The following is a 17,664-nucleotide window of genomic DNA, read 5'->3' on the forward strand; positions in this document are numbered from 1 at the left end:
CTACTAGCCTCAATTGAAACCCCTTATTGACAATCCTTTACTACAATTACACCATTTAATGACAATCTAGTGCTTTTGAGTACCTCCATTGCCACTTTTATTGATCTGATTTGTAGATTGAAAAGTACACGGAACACAATTATTTTGATTTGCTATTTCAAAATGTTAACTAATCCAAATTATATACATCTAAAACTAAATTCTCAAGGCAGGTAGCTGTGGTTTTAATGAGAGCGTTCATTTAATGAATAAATGTATCTAGTCAAAGAGAAAAATCTTTGTGGGCACATAATGGAGCTATAAATACTAACGTTGGAGCTAGACTCTAATCAGCAACCTATACATTGAGATATCATCACTATAATGGAGGGTAAAAGAAAAATGAGTGTGAAACCTCTTCGAATAATATCAAATACTAGTAATTTAAATGGAGAAAAAGAAGCAGCAATGTTATTAAGTCCATCTTCTCGAATGTTTCATGAACCATCCTACAATGTTTACGTCTTAGCCGTTATGGGCTGGAAAGTAACAATTAACATTGATTCCATCAAAGCTGAACTACAAAGCAAAATGCTTAAACACCCACGCTTTTCAAGTTTGCAGGTAAACTAATTATAGAAGATTATGTATGATTAAATATAAAAGTCTGTACATGTCATACATAATCTTCTATAATTAACAAAATTAGTTTTGTATCAAACTAATTAGTATAGTCCCACCAGTGTCTAACGTTAACAAAATTTTGATAATTTCTTCCGTCTTAATTTATGTGAAGAAGTTTGGAGTATGTACTAGCTAATGATTTGAACTATTTTCAAACAGGTTATGGATGAGAGTGGAAATATGAGATGGGTTCCGACGAGAGTGAACATAGATGATCATGTCATAGTTCCCAAGTTTGCTGATAATAATAATATGGACAATGACGAATTGGTTGAAAATTATATGTCAAACCTAAGTACAACAAATGTTGACATGTCGAAACCTCTATGGGATTTTCACATTCTTAACGTGAAAACGTCTCATGCTGAGGCAACTTGTGTTTTTCGTATTCATCATTCTATTGGAGATGGAGCTGCCCTCATGTCCTTCTTACTCTCTTGTTTTCGGACAACTTCGGATCCTACTTGTCTCCCCAAACTCCCTGTTTTTTCTTCCTCTAACGACAAATCAAATTCTTCACCAAACAAAAATAGGAAAAAGAATTTGTGGCTGTACCTCGTAAAGTTGTGCTTACTTTTGTTCAATACAATGGTTGATGTTTTGCTGTTTATAGCGACTGCGCTCTTCTTGAAGGACTCTCAAACACCTTTCACAACTACACAAGCGTTTAATGCGTCTGCTCGTCAGAGATATATCTATCGGAGCGTTAGCTTGGATGACATCAAATTTATAAAGGATGTCACAAACGCTGTAAGAAGCATATAACTATAAACTTTTCATGGATTTTAATTTGTCTGTGATCTAACCTCGTTTTTTCTTCTTCTCACTCTCTTGTGAATTATAGAAGGTTAATGACGTTGTACTCGGCATAATTCAAGCAGCATTGTCTCGTTATTTCCATCGAACACACGGTAATTTAATCTCCTCAATTAGCTAATATATATATATACTTCAACGTACAACGATTTTCAGGAGTTCGCCAAACTAAATACAAACATATTATTTTGCTATTTATTCGCTGAAAAAAATTAAGTGAAGAAACAGAGTAAATTAAGACCTATAAATCCTTTGACTTGATACATAATTTAAGAAAGTTCAAAATATTATTACATCTTGTGGTCTTAAACGTTTTTTTTTTCTTGTATAATTTGTTTCTCCAGGCAAGGCAGGGAAGTTTTCTGTAGAAGGAATGAGATGCAGAGCCAATGTCATAGTGAATTTGAGACCAGCTTTAGGGGTCCAAGTGAGTGTTTCTTAATCAGTTCTTCATATCCACATGAATATTAAAAATGAAAGTCTTCCAAGATTGTTTAGGCGGTTTCATATGGCAGGCTATAGATGAAATGATTGAGAAGAATGTTGCAGTGATACAAGGAAATTGCTTTGGGTTTGTGTTAGTTCCGTTAAGTATAGGCCAATTAGATAATCCTCTTGATTATGTTGCCAAAGCTAAGACATTAATGGATCGAAAGAAGCATTCCCTTGGGTCTCAATTCTCCTTTTATGCTTCACAACTTTTCCTCAACTTGTTTGGCTTTAAGGTAATCAAATTCTTAATTCTCTTTAATCAGTTCGCCTTAAAGTTATCAAGATAGATAGATATCTAAGTGTAATTTGTTTTGTTTTGTCTTGGCATTGTATTGTAGGGTGCAGCAAAACTTACTCAAAGAGTTACCTCCCAAACAACGTTAGCCCTTTCAAACGTAATTGGTCCGCGTGAACAAATTTCTTGCGCAGGCCATCCACTGGAATTCATTGCCCCAACATGCTCTGGCTATCCCACTGTATGTTTCTTAAATTCCATCAAATATTCAAACAACTATGGTTCAATTACATTAGGGTATTATATACTCGAAAGAGAATTAGTAAACACACACATATATATATATATACGTACTCAAAATCAGTCATATATTTAATTTGTAGGGGATAATGGTTCACGTGTGTAGCTATGTGAACAAGTTGACATTTACTATAGCAGTTGATGAAGGAATAATTCCAGATCTGAACCAGTTTGGTGATGATTTCATCAAGTCATTCATGCTTATTAAAGAGGCTGCTCATGCTCATCACACAAAATTGGCAACCAAACTTGACTAGCTCATTACGTTGAAGTTGAAAGTTCAACCAAAACTTGATAAACGTGGTCCTGATATTTATGCTCTAAATGTTGTACTAGTATTTAGATTATGTAATATCATTGTTGTAACATTTTCATGCAGTAGAATTGTTATCCTTGTGTAACCTATGTTAATTATATATTCTCAACAATAATACACTTCCTAATAAGAGTGGATGTGAAATATTTGGATTTTTCAGTTTTCATACTTGAATTATTAGGGTATGTGAGACTGATCTTATCTTAAACTATATCAATAAAATGTTTATTAAAATACACCTCAACACCAAATATAATAGACCAAGCTATTAGTACACTCAATCGCTTTTCTTTACTTTCTTCTTTTGTAAAGGCTAATCAAATCCCTGCATCAATTTAAAATATCATAATATTTTAAGTGTGTTTTTGTACTCTTCGCTCAATGAATACTATTGCAACATTTGAGTCATATATAATTAATACTAGAGGTGGATGTGATACGTTGTTTGATTTTTAAAAATAGTATGTGATCATCATATCAAATTAATTTGATCTGGTCCATTATTTTAAACTTTGGTTAAGGTATTTTGCATTATAATAAATTGACAATCATAATTTATTCAATTTTGACTTACATATACTAATACTGTTAATTAATTATGACTTTGACTTATCAAAAGACATAGTATCAATTATATCATATTAATATCTTATACATATAAAAATATTCAACTAAAGAAGAAGAAGTAATTTCCTAGGTTAAGCAATTTCACAAAAAAAGACATTAATTTCAATCTGGATTATCAAAAGTTTCAATTTCTAAAAAACTCAATATTTTGTAAGTTGCAAAAATAATGGAGAAAAANAAAAGAAGAAGTAATTTCCTAGGTTAAGCAATTTCACAAAAAAAGACATTAATTTCAATCTGGATAATCAAAAGTTTCAATTTCTAAAAAACTCAATATTTTGTAAGTTGCAAAAATAATGGAGAAAAACTTACTAGTGCTTATCGAGCATGAAACCAACAAATTAGTAAAAGGAAGGCTGAAAAATAGGAAGCAAAAACTTGAAATTAGTAATACGCCCGCTGTGTCCACTTTTAATCGTCATGGTACATTATATTTTTTAAAAGTTTAATTAAATTAATTTTTAAAGTTAAATTAGATTATATTAATTTGATATTTTAAATAAAAAAATTAGGTATTCATAAACTACACGAAAAGTACTATAAATTTTATTTTTTTGCATATCAATATGATAAGAAAATATATAGTAAAATATTAGTCAAAACTATTATCGTTTGGCTCTAAAAAAGAAAACTATGACAATTAAAAGTGAACTGAGATTGAAATTGTCATTGTCATTCCTCTACCCCTTCAATTTTTACTCGAAATTAAAATCAATTCGCTACTTATTAATAAATTTTTTTTAAAAAATATGTTTTTCAAATTTAAAAATAAAAAACTCTCGTATGTAAGATAAAAATCTCTTGTAAGAAGATTACAAGCGTCGTGGATGATTCAAAAATTAAAAAACATTCAATTATATATATGAGGAAATTTTGGCAAAATTATCATTTTAAATGAGCAGGTGGTGCATATTGCATAAAGGAAAATTTCATATTATGACATTACTATTGCTTACAACATATACAATTAAGAGGAGATGTTATAACTAATACTGATGAACATAAACAGGTCTCCATAAGTTCATTTTGTTGTTATCCTTCCACAGAATTGAAGACTTAAAACATGATATTTTTTTTCTAAAATATTCGGGTAATTAGTACTTAAATTATCCAAAATAAATATTTTGTTAAGACAACATTAAGTACTTTAAATTTAACAAAAACTTGACGTAAGATAATAATATATCTTGACGATTTTTTTTTCTTACCAAAAATTTAATCATTCTAGTTCTCTTTTTCTATTAATAAAATAAAAAATACCCACTAATTTGATCTCTCAAACCGTTTAATTTGAAATATTTTGGAAAACATAACGAGCCTCTTATAATTAAATAAATCAAACGTCTGGTACACAAACTTGGATGCCGTTTCATTACAGTCTTGCATTGCACAATTAATTAAAGGTTTGTAGTAGTTAGTACTTCCTCCTCTTATTTTTACTTTGTCCATAATCAATTTTATATTTTTAAAAAATAAATAATTGAAACATATATTTTACTATTAGTTGGTGTATAGTTTTAATGTACTTGAAAAATTATTTGGGAAATAAACAATTAAAATTAAGGATAACACTGAAAATAATATCTTTAGCTTGATATGTTAAAAGCGAATAAATAAATATAAAAAATTATTTTTAAAATAATAAACAAGTAAAACTAAACTAAAAAGTACGTTCACATTAAAGTAGTTCGAAACCGATTCATTGCTTTCGTCTTCGTTTTTTTCATGCCTTTTAAAGATATTTCCTCCGTTCAGTATTATTTGTCATAATTTCTATTTTTAAAGTCAAATTATAAAAATTTTGACTAACATTTTAAGATGTATTTTTTCATCATATTAATATGCAAAAAATTATAATTTATTGTACTTTTCATATAGTTTTATGATATCTAATTTTTTTTGTTTAAAATATCAAATTAATATGATTTAATTTGCCTTTGAAAATTAGTCAAAAGAATGAAAAATCTTTTCTTTCCAGAAAATTTTATCAGAATGATATTTTACCTATGGACTAAATTGTTTTATTTTTTAAAATATTTTTACTTTTTTAACTTTAATAGCTGTTGATTAAAAAATAAAAAGATCAATTTATTATAAAATAAAAAAAAGATCGTAAATTTTTTAGAATTCTAGCCAAATTTTATGAACATTTACCATTATTCTAAAAGAATAATTTGATTAATTTTTTCCTAAATATCAATTTAATATTATTTTTAAAATCATATTCATTCTCTCTCCATTTTAATCGTATCTTGATTTTTGTAAAATAACAACAGGAATATTCTCCATGTTCATTTTTGATTTTAATACGTTTAATAAGAAATGATGATTAATATGAATATTTAGAAATAATTTAGAAACTAATATTAATTGATATTATTAAATTTTAGATCTTGAAAAATAATTTAGAAATTATAATAAGTACTTAATGCTAAAAGTAAGCTTGAAAAAATGTATCTTAATTTGTTAAACGTGACAAATAAAGGAAAAGATATATTTTTAATATAGTCAATAAATAAAAATAAAAATAAAGTATCTTGGACTACTTATTTTTAATAATAGGACAAATAAAATAAATTGTTCAAAATTTTGAAAGAAAACAAAGACTATATGATCTCACATCTTAGATTAAATGTCCATTATCATTTCGATTATACAGAGTTAGTTGGTTTAACGTGTTGAAATTGTAAACTCAAAAGTATTTGCGCATGCACAGGACCATACTCCTCTCTATTTTGGCTTTATATAGAGAGAGAAATTGAAGCTAGTTTTTTATATATCTAGATATATATCAATCACTTAATTATATTTTTAGTTAGTGGCAAAAAAATGATTCTGAAACCTCTCCGAATAATACCAAATACTACTAATTTAGATGAAGAAGCAATATTACTAAGTCCAACTTCTCGATCGTTTCATGAGCCTAACTACAATGTTTACGTCTTAAAGTACCAATTGAGGTTGATTCTATCAAAGCTGAATTACAAAGCAAGATGCTTAAACATCCACGCTTTTCAAGTTTGCAGGTAAACTAACAAACAAAAACCAGGGGTGGCTCGACAGTGTTAAAAAAGAGACACGAGATTTAGGCCCTCAAATTTAAAGGGCCTCATTTTTAATAATAATAGGTTATAAGTTATTAGTTTTAACAAATATAAAATATTATTTGTAGTAAAAAACTAAACTTTTTATGAAAAAACAAAGAAATTATTAGAAGAAATTTGATGTATACTATATCTAATGAAAAATAATCTAAAATAAGAATAGTTGTATTATCAATTGAAAATTAGAAGAAATCAATTACTCCCTTCGTTTCAAAAAGGATGATCTAATTTGACTTGGTACAGAGTTTAAGAAAAGAAAGAAGACTTTTTAATCTTATGGTTCCAACTTAAAATTATGTCAAATGTACCAAAATATCCTTTAATCTCGTGGTATTAAACATGCCACATGAAAACATCTCATGCTGAAGCAACTTGTGTTTTTCGTATTCATCATTCTATTGGGGATGGAGCTGTCCTTCTTACTCTCTCTTTTTAGGACAACTTCAGATCCTACTTGTCTCCCCAAACTCCCTGTTTTTTTCTTCCTCTAACGACAAATCAAATTTATCACCAAACAAAAATAGGAAAAAGAATTTGTGGCAGTACCTCGTAAAGTTGTGCTTACTTTTGTTCAATACAATGGTTGATGTTTTGCTGTTTATAGCGACTGCGCTCTTCTTGAAGGACTCTCAATCACCTTTCACAACTACACAAGGATTTAAAGCTGAAATGGTTGAGAAGAATGCTCGTGGAAATTGCTTTGGGTTTGTGTTAGTTCCCAAACCCAAAGTTGTCAAGATATAAGTGTAATTGATTTGCTTTCTCGTAATAATCTAAATCTAGGGTGCAGCAAAACTTGTGGAAAGAGTTCTCTCCAAAACAACACTAGCCCTTTCAAACATGATGGGTCCTAGTGAAGAAGCTTCTTGCGCAGGCCATACATTGGAATTCATTACCCCTTAATTTCCATAAACCAAACAACTATGTTTCAATTACTTGTGTCAAAATCGCTAAATACAAATTTATATTGTAGGGATTAGTACGCCAACAAGTTGACATTTGCTATAACTGTAAAAGACGGATTAATTCCAGATCTGAATCAGTATGGCGATGATTTCATTGATTCATTCAGGCTGCTCATCTCGCAAAATTGGGAACTAAACTTGGCTAGCTCATCATTACACTACATTTTAAATTTGGTCATCCTCTATGTACACTTACTATTTATTTTATGCAGTATTGTCATGTACCATTATAATCCTTGTATACACAATGTTTATTGTATACTGCCTTATAAGAAAAGAAGTGCAATAAAGATACCTTGTACAGTATGTTGTTAAACATTTTATGCATCAATATACTATTACTCTATCAAGTCATTTTACCCGTTATAGCAAGATAGCATATTTTAAAATTTTCAAATCTTGTATTTTAAAAAGGCTTATCATGAAATCATGATGCAACAAATTATTTATATTGACGATCCATTAAGTCTTTAAGTTTACAAGAAGACTTAATCTACGGTAAAATCTCCATAAATTAATACTCGTTAAATCAATAATCTCTCTAAAGTAATATTTTCTTCCAGTCCCGACTTTGGCCAATGAAAAAAATCACTAATTTCGATAGATAATATATTCAAAAAGAACCCTATATAAATACACGATCTCATTAATATCATAAATTAATAATTTTTCAGAAGTACAAATATATCACCTAATCAATTCATCCATCATTAAATCCAACCAGTCATAAAATTCCCATTTAACTCAAATTAAAAGTTCACATCTAATAAAAGAGCACAAGAAGAAATCTCTATCCAATGGAGTAATTGATTATTAAAATTCATTTTGAACAATAAGCAAAGCCATACCAAACAAGGGACTTCCAAATTGAAATGGATTTCAGTGAGTGGAAAAAACCAAGGATAGCACATCCAATATAATGTCTAGCAAAGAGATATCAAATGTCAAAACTCGAGTATACATTTGGACTTAGTAAGTAGGGAAAAATAAGACGAGGCACAGAAACTGCTAGCGTTCCTATAACTATATATATCTACTTTTTATGGAAAAGAATAATATGTCGAAGTAAAGAATGACAGGCCACCTACCCTACATTTCAATGGTGATGAACAAAAACTGAAGAAAAACAAAGGTTTGTGTCTACTTAGCCCATGCGACTGAATCAATCTCAGATTGAGCAGCTCTGTACAACTCAAGTCTCTTTGCAAGAGAAAGACGACGCTGCATTATAGCTGGATCCTCATCCAACAAAGTACCCAGCTGTCTCCCCTACAAACAAAAAAAGATGGAAAGTGGGGCACAGAATATTATATATCAAATTCATCAGCATTGTCACTTCTCTTCTCCCACAGCTATCCCACCCCCACCCCGTCGCATCCCTTTCCATTCCCACCCAAAACACTTGCCAGATAAAAATAAAATAAAAATAGAGTTCAGGTAGTTGAACAGTGAGGTGCAAAATTCTCACCTCCTTCTTGCCCAGGTCTGTGAAGAAATGATCAAGCAAACTGCGTTTGGCCTCCCGAACTTGACAATAAACAACAGACTTAGGAATGGAATTCCTCAAACTTGCACAAACCATATTGACATAAGACAAGACATTTGATCCTGTTGAAAAGAGCCCAACATCAGAGGACACAATCAAAATAATTACAGCAACAACACGTGTAACATAATGGCAAAATTCAGAAGACTAATCGAAAGACCATTGAATTTCAAGGACAAAAGTTAATTCAAAACTCACCTATCCTTCGAAGATAGGAATCATTGTATCGGTCAAAAATTGAATGTGTTGGATTCCCTCCCTTCTCAATATCTTGAGGAAGTTTCCGGAAGAAATCTACAGTCAGGTAACTACACTCCATTTCAACAAGCTGTAGAGTTGCTTTTTTGCTTTCATCCCTCATCCTTTCTAATGATTCAACAGCTGCAGCATTGACCTCAACTCTTAGAGAAGGATATTGCTTTAGCTCCTGTCAATAACAAAAGACCCAGAACACACATTAATTTATATGCCCCTTCAACTGTTTAACAAAAGATAATCATGGTAAAGACTAAAGAGATAATTCTTTGATTTCTTTGGGTTGCAATCACTGAGCACAATGCGTTACTGCGGATTATTTGTTTAACTCACCTGAATGAATTTTTAGAATCCTAAATGAGAATGACTGAGATTTATAGCATGTGTTTATTTATTAGGTCTTTCATATATCTCAAACTCAGAATAGTAAAATTCAAAATGGCAAGTGAACATACTGAAGTCTCACTAATTGACTTGTGAACCAGATCCTTCAGTATAGCATGAACCTGAAAGCATTGCAGATGAAATAGTTAAGGAACTATTTTTGCTCAACTACACAAAAATGTACCCATTAGACCATTATGCTGAACAAACACCCCTAGTTTATTTCAGATTACAATAATTAAACAAGGTCAAGCACAAAATACTCACCACGAGTAATTCTCTTCAACCATTAAGCACTTGACAACATGCAGTTGCCAAACTATCTCAGTTTGAAACATATTAATGTAATTGATACTTAAATCATGTTTGATTATGACATAGTTCAACTTTTAAAATGATGCAACGGACAACATAAATAAAACCTCCCAGAAGAAAATAAGTTTCACCAGAGTAGACATTCTATTAATGTTGTAATGTCACATGAAATTACATTCCCATTCATGTTTAACTTACATCTTTCGTTAAGAATGTCTCAAAGACTAAAGAAAAATCGCAATCAATTAAAACTAAAGCGACCCAAAATGACATATCGCGGAAATCAGGCTTTTCATTTGCGACATTAGTCCTAAATACTAATGAAATATCACACTCAACATCGAGCAGTCATTGCCCCTCAAGAGTTCAAAGTCAGAGATCATATTCAACAGTTTTGTATCATACCCCACTATCAAAAACAAAAGCCTGGAATAAGAATCACGAAAAGGCAGTTCATGCAGAGCTCTCATTAGTTTCAATAGTAGAAGCATGTCAGAGAAAATTTAATTCCGTACCGCATCGACAGCTGCTTCAGCAGGACCCTTGATAGAAATCAAGGAAGATTCAATAAGACGACGATATCCTTGCTCAGGAGCAATCAGATGGGGTTGATATCCATCAGCTTCAGTTATAAGTTTCCTTACATTGTCCATTGAAAGCTGCTTATCAAATTGCAATCTTTTCAACGCAGCTGGGAGCTGGTTATCAAAGACATTATATATTTTATCTCCACCTGGTCGACTGCAATGAAATTAAGATTAGAACAATAAAGCATAGCTAATTTGTCTAGATTTAAACAACAGACGCAGCAAGGAATACTTACACTCCATCAAGATGTTCTTTAAAGATTCCATCAAAAGTGCGACAAACTTCCATAACCATGTACAATTTTCCCTGCATTGATAAATGTTAACATACATAGCAAAGACAGGACACACATTTTTTTGGAAGGTAACAAACAAAGAGATCAATTCTGTAGCCACAGGAAAGCAAACATACGTTAAAAACTAACATGAAAAGTAGAGAATCGACTCATTTCAGCTAGACTAAAATAATCTGTGGCAAAATTGGATAACCAATTCACAGAAAATTCAAGATGATACTTACTCCAGCATCGGTTGCAATGGGCTTCCCAAGACGGCTCAATTCACTTTCTAGATCAATGATGGTCTTGTTGATGAGAGACTGGAGACCTGGAATTCTTGACTTGATAACAGCCTCTAAGTGCTAAATATGCAATACAAAAATCAAACAAAGCAGTTAGTTCTCTGAATAAACTGATAATACTGACTAAGTCAACTAGGAAAAAATAAAGACCTCGAAAGCTTCATTTAGGGCACCAACAAAAAATGAAGAATGTTGAGGAATTAGTTATAGAAAATGGCAGGTGAAATGAAATTAAAAGGGAGGGAACATGCTCTAAATAAAAAGGTTTATGCACCAAGGCACTTAGACAACATTTCAGAATTAGAAAAATATTCTTTGAGAATTCAACATACTTTTGACATAACTTTCCCGAGATGTTCTGACCCCATCCTATTGGTAAGATGCCTGTACTCAGGGGTGCTAGAAAAATACTCCTTTTCTCTACGCCTGGCAGCAATCATGTCAACATTTTTATTAATATCTGCTTGAGAACGGTTGACAACACCTATCCATGGAAATTGTAGTTTGTATGCTCTTCCTTCCAATATCTGAAAATCCAAGAAGATGATTTAATATAGCAACCACTGACAACCACCTAAAAGTCATCCATCCAACTGACAATCCTTTTGCAGCACATGTGGAGACATTATTACTAGATTTGCTCAAAAAATATCAGCAAAAAGAAATGGTGTAAACCATGGTCCTTGTTTATTCCAAAAACTAGAATTCTGAAATGCTCAGATAAGATATCAAAAGGCAGACAAAAGATAGGTGTTTCCGCTGCATCTTATATCTTTGTAATCAACTCAAATCCATTGCTTAAGAATTTTTAATAGAGAGTTATTCACTTGATCAAATTTTAAAGTATAGAGACATTAGTAGTTCACATAAAAATACAATCAAAAAAGGCATATGTTGTTGCCAAATCAGTGCCACAAACCAAATCTTTTTCCACAACCCGGGAAGATACCAACAAAATTGGAACAAATTAAAATCTTATCTTTTGATTGCTGTTTCAAGGACCATACCTCATCAGTAACCATTGTCTTTGAAAATAAAAACCTTACAGTGAGTTCAAAATTAACCTTATCAAATTTGGAATGATAGATTTACTAGACTGAAATGGACCTCGAGATTTTGATTAAATTTAGATTTTCTTTAACCATTCTCACTTTTGACATTCACCCTTTTTAGATACCAAAAGTATGGATTTGGATTTCAATAAACATAGGCAAAATTCATCATTTCCTTAGCTCCTACGGAACTCACAGCACACTGTCCAAACTCGACCTAAATAACTTGAATCGAAGATGACACCAGGGTTATGTCAACAGTCTACGGAGGACTCTTTCCCAAAGTTCTCCAATGTAATATCAACTAAAAGCATGACTCTTAATAACTTCATATATAAATGAGTTCCCCCTATCATTTTCCAGATCCACTAACAAGTTAAAACATAGATTCTCTATACAAGACCAAAAACTCAAGAAGAGTAACCCAAGAGTACAGCTTCTTTTAAAATTACAATACCAAATAAACAACTTACACAACGGAGCTCCAACATCACTGAATCACTTCATGCTTAGAGCAAAGATACTTTTACCCAACAAAAAAGAAAGATGTAAAGTTATGTGACCTAATAGGGAACTTACATCAACAGCATCAGTACCCTTATCCATAAGATCAATCTTAGTCAGAACACCAAATGTCCTTTCCCCTGAGGCAAGTAACCTTTCACAGTGTTAAACGGCAATGTGTATGATGTATCATCTCATTTTCAAAATCACTCTTGATATAGCACAATTTATAATGCAAACTAACTCAAACGGTACTTAATAAGAGCTATTGTGGGCCTTGCATCACTACACAACAGAACACAAAAAGAACGAGAGCAAAATATAAAGAGATTATGACTCAAGAAAAAACTTCAGCAATATTATTTGCTCAATCAATAATATTTGAAATTAGCCAGAAACCCATAATTGCATATGTGCATAAGATAATAATATTGACATATTTTATTTAAGCTGTCATAAGAAAATATTAATATATGATTACAAAAGGAATGATTTTGCAAATCTCAATACTTGAAAAACAATTCAGGAAGCCCCTGAAAGCCTAAAACAAAAAATTAACATTCAAATAATAGCAAGAAATAATCAGACAAAAATTGCCCCTTAAAGTGACTGACTATACAGCCTATTTGATCACTAGCAGCCACTGCATTTGGTTAGGTGATAATTTTTGTTAAATCATAGGAAACACTAAATTTACATGCTTGAAAGACTCTCAACTCTTAAGATATAGGGCAACGTGTTAGAACAGGAAAAGCCATGGGGGTGGGGGTTAATAAGCAGGTGGAAAAATGGGAAGAAAATTAAATTTGTTTCCGTCTTGAGGGGTTATCATATTTAAGAATTTCAAATGTAATTCTCAGTTCTCACATAAACAATAATTGGGAGGTGTGTCTTTCTGCAAAGGATGTTATGCATTCAAGACAAGAAAGTCATTCTAAATACCTACATGAAGAACATTAGTAGTCCTAAACCTTTAAATGAAATTGTCTGCTTAATCCCTAAGCTGCTTTTGGTTCAGCCAACCACTCCTACTAGCTTTCATCAGATTAATAGGTGTTACTCCCACTAGNATTCTAAATACCTACATGAAGAACATTAGTAGTCCTAAACCTTTAAATGAAATTGTCTGCTTAACCCCTAAGCTGCTTTTGGTTCAGCCAACCACTCCTACTAGCTTTCATCAGATTAATAGGTGTTACTCCCACTAGCTTTCAGTGCATGAACAGCTGGAAACCTATTCCAGGTACTCTCTATTGAAATACTATACTCACCTGCAAATGTGTGGAATATAACAAATTTCCACACCTGCTTTAGATTTGTCAGTGGTAACTCGTTAAATGCAAATATTATGTCTTCAAAATGCTACTACAAGAAAATATTTTTCCCGACATTTCCAAACTCTAACCTTTTGGATCTACTTCACGAGAAATCTTAATAGCATCTGATGTTGCAAGATCTTGATTGGCTGGAGAAACAGCAAGAATAATGCAATTCGGCTGCAATGTAAGAAAACAATAGAATCAGAAAAACTCTCCTACACATGTCGAGTAGTAACTGAGATCCTTTCAAAAGCCAATATATATTTGCCAATATATTGAAGTATAGAAAGTAAAATCGCTGATAAGTTATGGCATGTTTGGGGCAATGGAACAATAACAAAATGGAATAGGCAATATTCATCCCATTTCCATGAGCCGGAATAATAGTAACTTCGGAATCACAATTAAATCAAGAATTCCAAACAACATAATGGAATAGGTGAACATTGCTACTCCATTATTTGTTTGACATTTTGGAGTTGTGATTCCGATGTTACTTCCATTCCACCTTAATTCAATTTCCCGTTCCATTTTGAAGTGCCCAAAATGGCCATTCAAATTAGGGGTGAAACTAAAGAGTGGATCAAAAAGCACTATTCCACCTCAACCTTTCATCAGTGCCCATTTAATCGCCAACCCATTACCATTCCATTCCTTTCCTCTTCAAGCACCAGATAACCCACATCCACCTGCTCTTGGCTACTCTGTACAAGCCCCGCCTTCTTTTCAATCACCCCACTTCTCTACTATTTTCAATCCTTTCCAAACTCATTGGAAAGTCAGAAAATAACTAGGGTAGGGTGTACCCCAACACTGATTCCAGCTTATCTGAAGAATAAATCCAAATCACACAACCCTTTTATACCATATTCTAATTCCATTACGTCAGACTTCCTTCCACAATGTACCATATTGGCCCATAGCAAACTCAATACTACATTATTGTTCTCATAAATGTAAACACACTAGATTAATTCCCATGAAAAATTATAATATAAGAAGGTACAACTAACCTTCTCAATATAAGCGCGAACCATGTTTTCAATATCCGCAACAATGCTATCAGATTGTCCCTCTAGATAAATGGAGAGAAATTAATTCAAAAATAGTTCACTATCAGGAAAAAGGCAAAAACAAACCAAGACTGATGATTCAAAACAAACAACTCACCAACTGCTACTTTTGTAAGTCCAGGAAGATCTATCAGTGTCAAGTTTACGACTGGCATGATCAAAATCAAAATTTAACTGTCAAAATCCTGATCAACAAACAGAAATATACAACACGGAAGAACAATTGCAGATCATGCTTATCAGGGACTATTTCAAAATCATTTAAAAACCAGAAAAGAGGGACACAATTGGCAACAGCAGAAGGCTGCAGCTCTCCTACATGACATTTTACCCAAGATGCTTTAATCGTCCAATTAATACTCAAATGAAGTGTTTGTTTAGTTGCATTAATTGATGCAAAAAGCCAAAAAGCTAGAATCTCTTCGTACCATTGGGAGAATATATACTGAGATAAATAGGTACGCTAGATATTTGTTTGCTACGGCCTGTCTCCCGGTCAGTCTCGTCAGCGATCTCCTTTCTCACAGCAGCTGAATAAGAGATACACGGGATTTAGAAGTCAAAAAGACAATATAGCAAGGTGAAACTACAAGGAAGATGACAATAAGAATACACTTAAGTATATCAGGTGATACATGCGGAAGGAGAAAAATAGTACTACATAAACAATGCACCCTCTTCACTTTTCAAGATTCAAACTATGTTAAATCTGACCAGTAATTAAAAAAGATCTTCATATTGACATGAGAAGTATGCATCTCATTATTACTTTTCGTATAGTAGTTTAATATCCAAATTTGAATTTGAAAATTAGTCAAATTGACTCTCAATAAGCAAAAAGTGTCATAAACTGAGACGGAGAGAGTAGTAGTATATATTGCCCAACGACTCACCAAAATCAGTAAACTTCTTCCTTGGAAGGTGTCCAAATTCTGCATATTCTCTACTACCTTGTTCTAACCGGTGAAGCTGTAGGACAAGGGGTCGACGAGTGACAATACCTGTACATAGTATGTTAATAATATTTCCTGTGATCCGGTATTCACAAAACTTAATGTAAATAGATAGCACTACTAATGAAGACAATCTTTACCAGATCCACGAGGCAAAAAATCCTTTCCGACAATGCTCTCAAGCACTGAAGACTTCCCAGAGCTCTACAAGCCATACAAAATAAAGAAATATCACTAAACCAGCAAATCATTAACCAAGAGTGTTACACATAAATCAGACCAAAGACACGATAATTCACTGCTATAACCATCAGAGTGCAGTAACTTGAGTCAAAAGGAACTGATAAATGTACATGAGTGTTCACAAGCTGAAACACAATGAGTTACAGTATCCTATATTCATGGCACTATCGCAATAACATCCAGCAGCTCATAAAACTTCCTCTGTACACAGACTCTTTCACATTAAGCTTCTATATTGTTATGGAGACAGCATCATCACATATTCCGACATGAACCAAAATTACCAACCAAAAGAAACAACAAAATTGACTCGGTCAAGAACTCACAAATAGATCGGAACCCTATGTATTGATATTTCATCAAGAACTGCATATTATCAAGCTAAAAGATATAATCAAAGATTCAGAAACTCTGATCAGGGACAAAAAAAAGAATATAATAATAAAACACAGATCTAAATCGAACAAGAAAATCGTTACAACGATGACGGATAATGAAAAAGGAGATCGGAGAGACCTGGCCACCAACGACGGCGATGGAAGGAAGGGCATCCCAAAGAGTAGGCAATGCACTCTCTTCACCATGATCGCCAAGGGCAGTGCAAGCTCTCTGTAATCTGTTAACCAATTGTATGAGATTCTCCATTGATCAGAGTCAAAGATCGACGACTTGACTCAGGTGACAAGTGAAACAATAAAATAAATAGCGTCGGCGCCGGTGATTTACAAATTGATCGATAGATCGACGTCGATTCAAAGAAAGGAGAGAAAAGGCCAACGGGTCGAAATAAGAATTTGAAATTGAAACGGGGACACGGAGAATTTAAAAGACGGGTCCGCGTCGACGTCGGTTGGTTCCGTTGTAAATAAAATAATTAAAATGAGAGACTTGTATGTCAGTTTTTATAACTTTGGGTGGGCTTTAACGCTCCGTGCCGGCCTAGTCTAATTTTCTTGCGGAAAAGAAACATAATTTAACTTTTGTTATTATATCTAGGGAAAATGCACGAGTAGCGTTTAACCTGTATTTAAGATTTTAGAGACATATTTATATTATAGTAAGGTTTAATTATTCTTTGACATTATTTTTTTGTGAGATGTTCATGCACAAATACTTTTAATAGAGAGTATTGAAAAAATGATGTGAGTTTGTAAACATTACTAGTTTATTTGTCATTATAGTTACTGTTTTAGTTAATTATTGTGTGTGATTATAGTTTAGTATAATTTGTTATTAATTATGTGACAAAGAGTCCTTCCCTTATTTAAGTACTCATTTATACAAATTCAAGTTTATCTCTCATATCTCCATTCTCTCGTTCTATGTTAAAAATCA

The 17,664-nt window shown here is 32.3% G+C and overlaps 2 protein-coding genes across 2 annotated transcripts; one reads left to right on the plus strand and one right to left on the minus strand.

Annotated features, from left to right (window-relative positions):
• Positions 1-363: 363 nt before the first annotated feature.
• LOC107029408 (O-acyltransferase WSD1-like) lies at positions 364-2,986 on the plus strand. The gene is made up of 7 exons (XM_015230814.2): positions 364-603; positions 823-1,413; positions 1,508-1,574; positions 1,824-1,906; positions 1,995-2,204; positions 2,310-2,447; positions 2,590-2,986. The coding sequence occupies exons 1-7, from the start codon at positions 364-366 to the stop codon at positions 2,761-2,763; spliced, it is 1,503 nt and encodes a 500-aa protein (XP_015086300.1). The 3' UTR covers positions 2,764-2,986.
• A 5,392-nt stretch (positions 2,987-8,378) lies between these two features.
• LOC107021501 (dynamin-related protein 5A) lies at positions 8,379-17,192 on the minus strand. Its single transcript, XM_015222215.2, has 16 exons — positions 16,846-17,192; positions 16,227-16,290; positions 16,027-16,134; positions 15,562-15,663; positions 15,231-15,281; positions 15,074-15,135; positions 14,147-14,237; positions 12,817-12,881; positions 11,518-11,712; positions 11,126-11,245; positions 10,842-10,912; positions 10,534-10,759; positions 9,775-9,825; positions 9,263-9,491; positions 8,987-9,126; positions 8,379-8,787 (listed from the first exon to the last, which is right to left on the minus strand). The coding sequence occupies exons 1-16, from the start codon at positions 16,972-16,974 to the stop codon at positions 8,659-8,661; spliced, it is 1,833 nt and encodes a 610-aa protein (XP_015077701.1). The 5' UTR covers positions 16,975-17,192; the 3' UTR covers positions 8,379-8,658.
• Positions 17,193-17,664: the final 472 nt, after the last annotated feature.

Source organism: Solanum pennellii, chromosome 1 (assembly GCF_001406875.1).
Source record: "Solanum pennellii chromosome 1, SPENNV200".
NCBI classification, from domain to species: Eukaryota; Viridiplantae; Streptophyta; class Magnoliopsida; order Solanales; family Solanaceae; genus Solanum; species Solanum pennellii.

Bases quoted from the DNA above. Each gene is read 5' to 3' on its own strand.
- LOC107021501 (XM_015222215.2), bottom strand. From the start codon at position 16,974: ATGGAGAATCTCATACAATTGGTTAACAGATTACAGAGAGCTTGCACT. The intron at 16,291-16,845 runs GTCTCTCCGATC...TATGGCTTGTAG, and splicing joins TCGCCGTCGTTGGTGGCCAG to AGCTCTGGGAAGTCTTCAGT. The intron at 15,136-15,230 runs GTGAGTTGTTTG...CCATTTATCTAG, and splicing joins ACTTACAAAAGTAGCAGTTG to AGGGACAATCTGATAGCATT.
- LOC107029408 (XM_015230814.2), top strand. From the start codon at position 364: ATGGAGGGTAAAAGAAAAATGAGTGTGAAACCTCTTCGAATAATATCA. The intron at 1,575-1,823 runs GTAATTTAATCT...TTGTTTCTCCAG, and splicing joins TTATTTCCATCGAACACACG to GCAAGGCAGGGAAGTTTTCT. The intron at 2,205-2,309 runs GTAATCAAATTC...ATTGTATTGTAG, and splicing joins TCAACTTGTTTGGCTTTAAG to GGTGCAGCAAAACTTACTCA.